The 12,467-nt window shown below is 50.0% G+C and overlaps 1 protein-coding gene across 1 annotated transcript in view; it reads left to right on the forward strand.

The window, feature by feature from the left end:
• The window catches only part of ORC2 (origin recognition complex subunit 2), a 286,663-nt gene that overhangs the window by 263,979 nt on the left and 10,217 nt on the right, over positions 1 to 12,467 (forward strand). Inside the window, exon 16 of the mRNA XM_085649029.1 lies at positions 502 to 620. Within this exon, the coding sequence (XP_085505155.1) occupies positions 502 to 620 (119 nt within the window). The remainder of the gene's footprint in view (positions 1 to 501; positions 621 to 12,467) is intronic.

Raw genomic sequence — 12,467 nt, forward strand, 5'->3', positions numbered from 1 at the left:
CTTGAATTGAGGAGGCCTCTTGCCTTCTCCTAAAAAAGGAAAAAAGGTTTACTTTTTCTCTGGTGGATTTCTGCTGGCAGAAGCCCCCTCTACCTGCAGCCAGACAAGTAAAAGCAGCCATGCTTATGCAGAACTCGGGACGTTCTCCTCATGTCTCATGCCAAAACTCCATGGTAACAGCCTGTCTGGTACAAGGAAATTCCCACCCGAACTTTGCAAAACACAGTAATGTTCTTTATTACTCAGCACACTTAAAATGTAAAAAAAGACCAGTAACAACTGTGCCAATCATGTATATGAATATGGTGGAGAGCATGCGTTGGTTGGGAGCTGTATGGGAGTTGTAAATTAAAGCAGTGGAGTGGAGGTCCTCAATATTGTGGACCAGAGAAAAAGCAACATGAAAACTGTAAGCAACCGTTGTGTCTCCTTTTTGAGCCAAAATAAAACACATAAGAGTTTAAATGACCTTTATAATGTAACTTGCCATCTCCCACGCAGGTTTATCTTTTCAAGATTTCTATCAGCAGTGTCGTGAGGCTTTTCTAGTAAACAGCGACCTGACCCTGAGAGCTCAGCTGACAGAATTCAGGGACCACAAACTCATCCGGACAAAGAAGGTGAGTCTGGTGGGAGTGGCATACTCTGTGCTTGCAGCTGTTAAATATGTCTTTTGGGATTTCTGGTGCTACATGATCATGTATTTGCAGCAACCACACACGTTTGCTAACCTTTTCCAGCAGCTCCGTATCATGTTTAGTAGTAGCAAAAAGGCAACAATTTTCTGATGGATATTTCCTCACCTATCCAAATTTTTTCTTTCCAGTGTGCAAGAGAATATGTGCCCTCCTAAAAGTACATTGCTTAAGCCCTGTTAAAACAAATGTCTGTGACAGACCCCATGAGGTGTGTCTCTGGTGTTTAGGGTCAGGACATGACTCCAAGTCATGTCAGGAATGTGCCCTGATGCATGGAAAGTCGATCCGGCACCTTGAAGCCAAGTTGTACATAGCCGAGCACCGAAGGAAATTGAGTAAAGGCCACTCAAATTCAAAGAGACGGACCTGTTCCTGAGAAAGGTTGCTGTGACGATCCAAGTCTTCAGGTAAGTCAAAATTTAAAAAGAAGCACAAGAAGCCCAAGCGGGCCTTGTCTCAGCCTCCCCACTTTCCTTCTGAGAAGTCACAAGGACAACAAAATTCCCTATGGTTTCGCTCCTGGTCCCCTACTGATGAGCAAGTTCCGCAGCTAGTTCCAGTGAACGCCGAATTTCCGGCGACGCCACAACAGATTAAGGATTTTAAGGAGGCCATTCACAGCATCTTTGGAACCCTACCGGCTCCCTCTGGGTTTCCGCCGGTCGATCTGCCCTTAGCACGATCTGTGCCTCCTGAACCAACTTTGGGTTCAGTTCTAACTCTGGGACCAACTCCACACTGGTACAACAATCCATGCTAACCCTGCCACGTTGGCACAGACATTGACGACGTCGGAGGAGGACATTGAGGCCAATAGTAATGTCCATCTCTGTACCAAATCCATATCGACTTTGGCTGATGCCGCATTCAAGTTCAGTTCCTACACGTCCAGCAGCATATACTCTGACTTGAATAAGACCGTGCCTTTGCCTAAGAGCTACCCTCCTGTACAACTGCTCATATAGGACTCTGACCAGAGCATACTAGCTTTTGGTGATAATGGTGGGGATAAATTCGCCCCATAATATGATGGCACTTTTTATATGAACCTACGAGAGGCCAGTGGGTTGGACACTTCCTGACACAGCGCTGGTCTCCCCACCTGGCCCTTCCACAGTAGAGATTTTCATTCACTGTGGTCATTAGACAGGTGGCTGAAGTTTGAGATCTACAATTGCCTTCTGTTGAGAGAAATCCAATCTCTTTTGAAGAAAGGAGCCAGAGAAGAGGGTCCAATCATTGAAAATGTGTTTTTTCTTATTATTTCTTAATGCCAAAAAAGGGTATAGGTCTGTGCCCTATTTTAGATTTTCGACCCCTCTGTTTCTTTCTGATGAGGGACAAATCATGATGCTCACTCTTTCCAAGGTTCGGTCTGATTCAGGAGACATGATGGTGGCGATGGACCTGCAGGTTGCCTATTTCCATATCCCTGTCCTGCAGTCCCACAGGTGCTGCTCAAGTGGTCAGGAAGGTGATGGCCGGGGTTGCAGCGTACCTTCAGAGGTTGGGGGTCTCAGTCTTCTCCAACCTTGACAACTGGCTGTTAAAGGCGAGCTTGCCACCGTCAGTCGTGAACAACCTTCAAATGACAGCAGACCTTCTAACATCATTTGGATTCTCGATTAATGTGCCAAAGTTCCACCTGACTCTTTCCCAGAGGCTCCCCTTCATTGGAGCCATCCGGGATACAGTGCACTTTTGACCTACCCTCCAGAGTAAGTCCAGGACATTCGGGCTATGATCTGATGTATCAACCTCAATCCTGGGTCTCAGTGAGGATGTATCTGTTGCTTCTTGGCCTACTGGGCTTCTACATCCTGCTAGTCACCATGCCAGATTTCATATGTGGGCTCTGCAGTGGGATCTTAAGTCTCAGTGGGCAGCACCATGGGAACCTGTCTGACTTCATCCAGGTTTCGGAGGAGACTGCACAAGATCTGCAGTGGTGGCTGCTCAACCACAATTGAGCCAGCAACAAACTCCTCCTCCCCCCTTCCTCCCTTCCCTGAGCTAACTGTGGTGACAGACACATCACTGCTAGATTAGGGAGATCATCTGGATGAGGTAGAGATCAGAGGACTTTGGTCTGCGGCAGAAACCCATCTCCACGTCAACCTGCTGGAGCTGCGGGCCATTCGCTTGCCATTGAAAGCCTTCCTGTCTGTCAAGGGAAAGCTGGTTCAGGTCCTCCTGGCCAACACTGCTGCCATGATGTAGCAATGCGGAGGGAGGATGTACTGGGCTTTATGCCAAGATGACTTGCACCTCTGGACTTTGTTGGATGGTCAGAGCATCTTCCTGATCGTACACCACCTTTGGATCTTTAAACGCCAGAGTGGAGAAACTCAACTGGGGACACCTAGTGGATCACAAATGGCAGCTACATCTAGAGGTGGTGCGGGTGTCTTTCAGCAAGTGGGGGAACATGCAATGTCTAGAGTCTTGTGCGCTAGTGTTCCAAACAAGGCTCTCTCTCTGAGACAAATTCTACTTAGAGTGAAGCACAGGACTCCTGTGTGCCTTCCTACCACTAGCTCTCTTGCTCCGAGTTCTGAAAAAGACCAGGAACAACTGGCACAAAGTCATCCTAGTGGTTCCAGATTGGGCCAGTTTGAGACTTGGTGTGGCGCCATTGACATGGACCAGATGCAAGCTAAACTGCCATGTGTGTTATTCTTCTGTCTTAAGTCCAGCAAGGACTTGCAGTGTGCACTGTTAAAGAGTATTTGTGGGCCCTTTCAGTCTTTGTATGTTTACCGGACCAACTGTCATCACTGGTTGTGATGTGTTTTTGTCAAAGGTTTGCCCCACATGTTCCTCCTAAACCTTTTATGATGTCACAGTGGGCCCTTAATTTTGTCCTTCAATCCTTATGTGTACCATATTTGAGCACCGCACTGCTGTTCCCTAAGTCTCTGGACCCGAAAGACAGTCTTTCTCGTTGTGGTAACATCTGAAAGAAACATGTTAGTTATAGATTCCTTACCTTAGAATTACCCCCAGGCGTCAAACTGGATCCGGAAAGTTTTTTCGCCAGCAGTACCTCTGCGCGTTGAAAGGTGGCGTTGGTCAGCTCCGCTTCCATCGTTGGCGTCGTGGTCGCCGGGATGACGTCGTGGTAGCTACTTAGACGCTGACGTCAGTTCTGTTCTTTCTTTTTCCGTGCCAGCCATCGCCGATCCGGATAGATCAGTACCTCCAGTCACTTTTTAAATGAACTTTTTGAGTGACTTTTGTAGACGTCTTTTTTGAGTCTATGACTCCTGGTGCGTGTAGGTATGCCCTGCTTCAAGGCTCGCGGTTCCTGTAGCCGACTGATGTCGGTTACGGATCCGCACCGCGTGTGCCTCTTTTGCCTGGATGCGACCACGACCCCAAGTCATGCTCCGACTGCCGGTCCATGGCTCCGAAGGCTTTGCGGGAGCAATCCTGAAAGCTTCTTGAGCACCGGCAGTCGGCTCCGTGCCGTTCGAGGTCCTGGTCGCGAGGGAGGTCGAAGGACCAGTCACGGAGCAATCATCACTCGTCTTCCAAATCTTCGCACTCTGGGTCAGGTAAGTCGAAGCACAAGAAGACGAAGATGCATCGTTGCTCTTCGACTTCTCCCCGTCGGTCGGCTGACGCGACGAGGCATACGGGCGGAACCCCTCCTGCAGCTCAGCACGCGGAGACCGAAGAGTCCACTCCGGGCTTCCCTCCCTTCCCGGGACCCGAAGTGACTCCTGCCCAGCTTCGTAAATTTTACAAGGCGATGCACGCCATCTTTGGGCAACCCGAACACACCGGCACGCCTTTGGTCCCCGCAAACTCGGTTGGGGGGGACCTAGGCCTTCTCCGCCGATGGCGCGGCAGGCCCCCCTTGGATCCTGCCGTAGATCTGGATCCCCTTCCTCTGGCACCGCTACCACAGCCGACGCCGGTCATGCCCCCGGCCTCCATCCTGATGTGGACACGGAGCCGGACTGGCATCGCCCGACCCGGCGCCGAGAGGGGTATTTGTGCCCCTGTTCACTCCTGGGGTCCCTTTTTGGCCAGATTGGAACCCAGAGGATGAGGAGGAGGTCTGGGGGGGTCAGGTGACCCTCTGACTGATCAGCTAGACTCTGAGCAGGACTGGAGAGAGGAACTGGGGAATGTCAGTGGTCTAGACACCTCCCCTGACCTTGGCATGTTGTCTCCTCCTACCGTGGCTACGGAGGAGGGAGCGTTATACGCAGTGGTGTTGCGTAGGATGGCCGAGGCTCTCAAACTCGAGCTTCCTACGGTGCCGGTCAGGACTAACCTCCTGACAGAGGTGCTTCAGCCGGCAGCGAGCTCCTCGGAGTCTTTGCTGCTGTTTAATGAGGCCCTTTCCGACATCCTTTTAGGCAGCTGGTCCGGACCTAACACTGGGACTCCCGTGGATAGGATGATTGCCCGACGCCACCGCCCGGGCGACCCAACTTTCCTCTCCCTACACCCACCCCTGAGAACTTGGTGGTCCAAGCCTCCACTTCCAAGAACACATTCCCTACCGCTCCACCGGAAAGAGAATCCAACAAGCTGGATCATCTTGGAAAGAAGATTTTCTCTTTCGCCAGCTTGGGACTGCGGTCGGTAAACACTGCATGTCTATTAGGCTGTTATTCCCACTTTGTGTAGGACAGGGTTGCGCAGGTGCTGCCTCGGTGTCCGGAGGAGACCCGGACTGTGCTTTTCCAAGCTATTGCCGCCAGGAGGGATACTGCGCAGTTTACCATCCGTTGTGGGCTGGATACCACCGACTCTCTAGGCAGGACGATTTCCACGTCAGTAGCCCTTCCTCGCTACGCCTGGATGAGATCGACTGGCCTTTCGGGGTAAGTCCAGAATACCCTCATGGACATACCTTTTGATGGCCGTCGCCTTTTTGGCGACAAAACGGACAACGCTCTAGAGCGAAGTCCTTGGGCCTCTCCAGTCGCCCCGCACAGTCTGATTTTCGCCGCTTTCGTGGCTACAGAAGGGGTGCCCTACTACGTCCTCCCCAGATCCACAGGCCACAGCAAGTTTCCCAATCTTCGCGCTGCCAGAGACGTGGAAGCCACTGCCATGGTTCAGGGGGCCAGTGGGCGGTCCAGTCACCAACCCCCCTCTGCAGCAGCCTCCCTAGACTTTTCAGGCCCATCACACACCAGTGGGCGGCAGGATCCGCCTTCACCTCCCCCACTGGCGCACCATCATGTTGGACAGGTGGATTTTGCAGATAGTCCGCATGGGCAACTCCCTCCCCTTCGAGGCTACCCCTCCAGCCATGCCACCCCAATACCACCGTATATTGGAGGATCACCTGAGCCTTCTCCAACGGGAAGTTACGGCTCACTTGGCCAAGGGAGCCATCGAGCGCGTTCCTGTCCCAGAAGTAGGTTATGGTTGTTACTCCCACTACTTTCTGGTGCCCAAGAAGGACAAGGGCCTGCGTCCTATCTTGGATCTCAGGAACGTCAACCGTTTCTTCCGGAAGGAGAAGTTCAAGATGTTGACGCTCGCTCTGGTCTTGTCTGCCCTCTACCCTGGAGACTGGATGATAGCTTTGGACTTGCAGGACGCTTATTTCAAAATCCCTGTCTTGCCGGCCCACCGGCATTACCTGTGGTTCACGGTAGGCCACAAGCATTTTCAGTTTACCGTGCTCCCCTTTGGCCTTACCAGCGCCCCTCGGGTGTTCACTAAAGTGATGGCGGTGGTCGCAGCTCCTCTTCGGAGATTAGGGGTTCCAGTCTTCCCCTATCTCGACGACTAGCTGTTGAAGGCGGGCTCGCCCTAGACTGTTGTCTCCCACCTCCAGACTACGGCCGACCTCCTGCATTTGTGGGGTTCACCGTCAATGTGCCGAAGTCACACCTGATTCCCTCTCAGAAGCTCCTCTTCATTGGAGCGGTTCTGGATACGACGCAGTTTCGGGTCTAACCTCCCGAGCAGCGAGTCTGGAATATTCGGGCTATGATTCCGATCTTTCAGTCCTTATCCCGGGTTTCGGTCAGGATGACCCTGAGGCTGCTGGGCCTCATGGCCTACTGCATCCTGCTGATAGATCATGCCAGGTAGCATATGTGGGCTCTGCAGTGGGACCTGAAGTTCCAGTGGGCGCAGCATCAGGGGAATCTGTCCGTTTGCGTCCAGATCTCAGAGGGCACTGTACGTCAACTGCAGTGGTGGCTCACGAACCAGGATTGGGTCAGCGGCAGATACCTCTCCCCTCCCCAACCAGAGCACATAGTGGTGACGGACGCCTCCCTTCTGGGATGGGGCGGCTACATTGGAGAGGCGGAGATCAGAAGTCTCCGGCGGAGCCCGGGCTCCATTTCAACCTTCTGGAGCTGCGGGCGATCCGGCTTGCACTGAAAGCATTCCTTCCCTAAGTCTGGGGAAGAGTAGTGCAGGTGTTAATGGACAACACCACCGCCATGTGGTACTGCAACAAACAAGGCGGGGTGGGGTCGTGGACCCTATGTCAAGAGGCCCTCTGTCTCTAGACATGGCTGAAACATCAGGGCATATCCCTGGTGGTTCAACACCTGTCAGGTTCCTTGAACACCAGGGCGGACAAACTCAGCTGCATGATGGATCACAAATGGCATCTTCACTCGGAGGTGGTGCAAGGTCTCTTTCAACAGTGAGGAGAGCCTTGATTAGATCTATTCGTCACCGAAGAGAACGCGCAATGTCAGCAATTCTGTGCGGTGGAATTTCCAAGGCAGCACTCGCTAGGCAGCGCTTTTCATCGCATCTGGAGTTGCGGTCTGTTGTACGCCTTTCCGCCTATACCGCTTCTGCCCAGAGTGCTGAAGAAGATCAGGCGCGACCGTTCCCAAGTCATTCTGGTGGCTCCGGATTGGGCACGAAGAGTATGGTATCCCGAGCTACTCAACAAGGCCATCAATCCTCTGATTCAACTGCCTCTTCGGGAGGATCTTCTGTCGCAGCAGCAGGGTCCTCCACCCGAACCTCTCCAGCCTCCACCTCCTTGCGTGGAGATTGATCGGCAGCAGTTGACGTCTTTTGACTTGCCTCCCGAAGTTTGTGATGTAATCTTGCCAGCTAGGCGTCCCTCCACAAAGACGGTATACGCCTGCCGGTGGAACAAATTTGTGGCATGGTGCACAGCAAAGGCTGTGGATCCCCTTTCTGCCCCTCTTTCTGAGGTTCTCTTGTTTCTCTTCTCTTTGGCCCAGCAGGGCTCTGCTCTGGGCACTATCAAGGGCTATCTCTCGGCCATCTCTGCCTTCCTTCGGCTTCCAGATCAGCCTTCTCTTTTCAAGCCCCTGGTGGTAAACCGCTTCTTGAAAGGCATAACTCATCTATTCCCTTCTTTGTGCCTCAGTGGGACTTGAATCTAATCTTAACCTATTTAATGTGTGCTCCCTTTGAGCCGCTTCACAACTGTCCTTTGAGGCTTTTGACTCTAAAACTGCATTCCTGGTAGCCATCACATCTGCCAGAGGAGTAAGTGAGCTCCAGGCTCTTTCATCCAAGCCTCCTTTCCTGTCTGTACATCCGGACAAGGTGGTTCTCAGGACCCGTCCATCCTTCCTTCCAAAGGTTGTCACTGCCTTTCACATTGGGCAGACCATCGCTTTGCTCACCTTCTTTTGGCCTCTGCATCCTTCGAAAGAGGAAGAGAGCCTCCACCATCTGGACCCAAAACGTGTGCTTTCCTTTTAGCTGGATCGCACCAAACAGTTCCGGGTGGTTGACAAACTCTTAGTTGGCTACGTGGGTGCCAAAATAGGCCGGGCTGTACACAAGCGGACTATCTCCCGATGGGTCGTTTTGTGTATCAAAGCCTGCTATTCTCTGGCAAAGAAGGAGCCTCCAGTGGGGCTGCACGCCCATTCCACCAGGGCGACGGCAGCTACCACTGCTTTGGTACAAGGAGTTCCTCTAAATGACATCTGTCAGGCAGCTACGTGGGATTAGTTGCACACATTTACGAAACTCTACTGCCTCAACAGCCAAGTTCGAAGAGAAGGCTTCTTTGGCCATTCTGTTCTCTAGGACTTTCTGGTGTGATCTTGGTTCGCAGACCCACCTCCGGGGTTGGTATTGCTGGGGTATCTATTCTAAGGTAATGAATCTATAACTAACATGTTTCTTTCAGATGAACAAGTTACTAACCTTCGGTAACAATATATCTGTAAGAAACATAAGTTAGTTAAAGATTCCTTACCGCCCCACCCATCCTCCCCGTTCTGCGAACTGATTTCTAGGGTAAAGGACATCCTTTCAGGGCCCTAGTTTTGTGCACCAGTGGTCAGTGTCTTGCATGGCTCTGCGTTTCTGGCATGGAAAGTCGTGTACAGAACTGACGTCCGCGCGCGAGGGCAGCGTCTAAGTAGCCGCTGCGATATCATTCCGTCGACCACGACGCCAACGACGGACACGTAGCCGACCGACGCCACCTTTCGACGCGCAGAGGTACTGCTGACGAATAAACTTTTCGGATCCAGTCTGACGCCTGGGGGTAATTCTAAGGTAAGGAATCTATAACTAACTTATGTTTCTTACAGATATATCGTTACCGAAGGTAAGTAACTTGTTCGTATGAGCTTGAAGCTCACTCACACAAGGGTGGTAGAATGGACACCCCTCCAACTTTGCTGCTAGTGCATTTCATAGTAATCAATGTTGGATCACCATGACGTCTGCAATCTATGCCTCTCTCCCAACCATGACAATGCATCCTGCGATTCCTGCCTCACTATCCGCTCGAAGAGATCCTAAGGTACCATCGAAGGAGACACTGGGCACACTGCAAAATGCACCAACAAGCATCCTCTGAAACTCCGATATTGTGGGTGAAGAAGATTCCTTCAGTACCAAAGAAGGCAATTTTTTGCAGGTCAGTTCAGAATCCTGTTAGCCCAACCAATGCCCATTCTAGAAGGAGTCAGATTATGAGGAAGTCAAACAGATGCTGAAGACCTCCGGACCTCGAACTAACAAGACGTCCAGGGTCGCAAATAGTGCACTCTTCTCGGAGAGCCAGGCGGCTAAACCATGATTACTTAAAAAGTCAGACGGCGAGGTAGAGCACAGTTCCTGCAGGAGTTGGGCATTGAGCCACAGACACAAAGGACTTGCCACCTCAATGGCCTCTGCCGCCTTCAGGCACAAAGTTAAAGTTTCAGAGTCAACCAACCATCCACTGAGATGCATTAAGCCTTGCCGGATGTCGAGCCCTACATGATCCAAGGTTGTTGAGCATTCCAGCTCACCCAGACGTCAAAGGCATCACTCAAGCCAGAGCCGAAGACCCCATTGATGCCAAAAGCTTTGTCACCAGCTAGATCCTAAGGGTCGGAGGTAACGATACTACTGAGACCCCAGACAGAAGTGTCTCTTTATATACTTTGTCACTGGGAATTTCCATGTCGAAACCACTACAGCTCAAGCAGTTAGAGGAAGGCCTTGCAACAAAAAGCTTGCCTTCGAACAACCCTCATTGGATGCTCCTATGGAGCCAGTGCCAAGGAACGACAGGGACACCTGCTCTTTCCTATATTTTCTACCTCCACCACCACACTTAAGCACACTACCTCTTCTGCCTCCACCAGTCACTTGAGGGGCGCCCACACACCTTTCTGATCCAGGCAGTTCATATGACCAGCCCCTAGAACAGCTAACTGATATCCACTGGGAGGACTACAGTGTCTACACCCCACTTGATCCTGACTTGGACTACTACCTAGTTAGGGCATCCCCGCTGAATGAATACCATGAGGTCATTCAGAGGGCTACCGCACAACATAAAGTGGATATGTATGTCGCTTAGGAGAAAGAGGACTTTCTAGTGAAGGCTTTCCAAATCTGAATGCACTGTCAAATTTTTCCCATGCCTAAAAACATGTTTAAATCTGCCTCAGAAAGTTTTAAGGAGCTAATAAAGTCTAGGGTGGTGAAGCCCTTGAGTTGGGAACAAATATAAACCATCATCCAAAGATTCTGTCTACATCAAAGGTTCGGTCCTCCAATTCCTTTGTGGCTCACATTGTCCAAGCCACAAGCAAAGTCCCGCCACCTGATTAGGAGCGTGTTGGAAATGTGACCTTTCTGCAGGGTCACCCCACATTTTTTGCTTACCATGGAACCCTGCACTGCTAACCAGTGCTTGTGCTCCTCTTTTCAACATGGTAAAATTGATATACTCCTGATTGGCATATGGAACACCTATACGTCCCTAGTATATGGTACCAAGGTGTACCCGGGGCCTGTGAGTTAAATGTTACAAGTGGACTATAGCAACCATTATAACATCCACTACAATGACCATTTGTAACTGACTTTAACCTTCTTTTTAAATATTTATAAGTCACCCATAAGTAGGCCTTATTGCCCATAAAGGAAGGGTGCATGGTAGGTAAAAGTAGGACATGTAAATGTTTTACGGTAAACATGTCCTTACAGTGAAAATGCTATTTTCACTGTAGCATGTTTGACTGTCCCAAAGGAAAACACTGGGATGCAATATTAATTGCTAATCCTCTATCTAAGTATTGGGACTAGCTAGTAAAATAATTAAACAACTATTTTTAATAGTTGTTAAAAATCCAATTGGATTGTGAAGTCTTATTTGTTCCATATATTACAGAAAACTAACTTTTAAAAAGTTACCGTTGTCCTGCCTGAAGCCCCTGGAAGCTAAATCTGCATTTTGTTCTCCTTTCTGCCAGCCAGTTATTAGTATTTTAGTGGGCATGAAGGAAGTGTGAAAGTGCTTCTGGGGCATTGACAAAAGGCATTCAGAAGTGGTTCCCAAACTTTTTTGACCCACAACTCCCATGAGCAATTGGCTGTTGGCCACGGCTCCCCATTATCTTACTTTTTCTTGGCAGGGGGCTAGGGGGAGTGTTCGGTGTAAGCCCTGCCTCGGTAGTACTTCCATTTTAATACCTGGAAATAATTGGCATGAAGGATGAAGATATGGAGAATAGTATGTGTAATGCAAGGATATGTCTACTCTCTCTTTTCACAATATTTGTGCACCCTCAGGCCATGCAGTGACTGCATCTGTTTGCTGTTCGTGCACGCTCAGCCTGGAGCTGGACACATCCAGCCAGGGACACCGAGGTGCCACGGCGCGCAGTTTGGGAACCACTGCTGTACACGCTTCATCACCATTTCAGATGAACATGTCTGCTGGTTCCACTTTCCCTAGTCTTTCTATGCCTTATATGTCCCTATTTATACCCACTCACATATACCCTCTCTCTCTTACAGCTCCGCGATAATATTTAGCATTTCCGTACTCACTGAACTGTAAGCTCTCATCTTCACTTTTGCTTTAGTCACCCCTACATACTTTGACTCATCTACAATAGTTTTTAAGTGACAACCCTGTGCCTCACAAACCTCTTCCTCAAAAATCTTGTCTCAAGAGAATGCATTTCCCTAACAAAACAATCACTCATCTAACTTCTCAATGTGATTCAGCCCCATATTTGTCTCACCTTTAATCCTTACACTGGATGTTGATCCAGCAATTAATTGATTTAAAGTCATTGTGCTTGGTACACAATTCGACTTGAAAGACCGGATGCTGTTGTCAGTTAGTAATATTTATTGCAAGCATTTGTACACTATTAAACGCTTGGTTTGTCAAGGAACAAATGACGCAGTCTGCTGAACAAATCCGGTTTCTATTATTCCATCATTAATAGGTAAGAATTCAGTAGAAAGTGCTAGGGATATTTAGGTTAACAGGCCATCACAACAATGCACACTGATGTGGTGCACATACCCCATCTT

This window comes from Triturus cristatus, chromosome 3_2 (assembly GCF_964204655.1).
Source record: "Triturus cristatus chromosome 3_2, aTriCri1.1, whole genome shotgun sequence".
In the NCBI taxonomy this organism is placed as follows: Eukaryota; Metazoa; Chordata; class Amphibia; order Caudata; family Salamandridae; genus Triturus; species Triturus cristatus.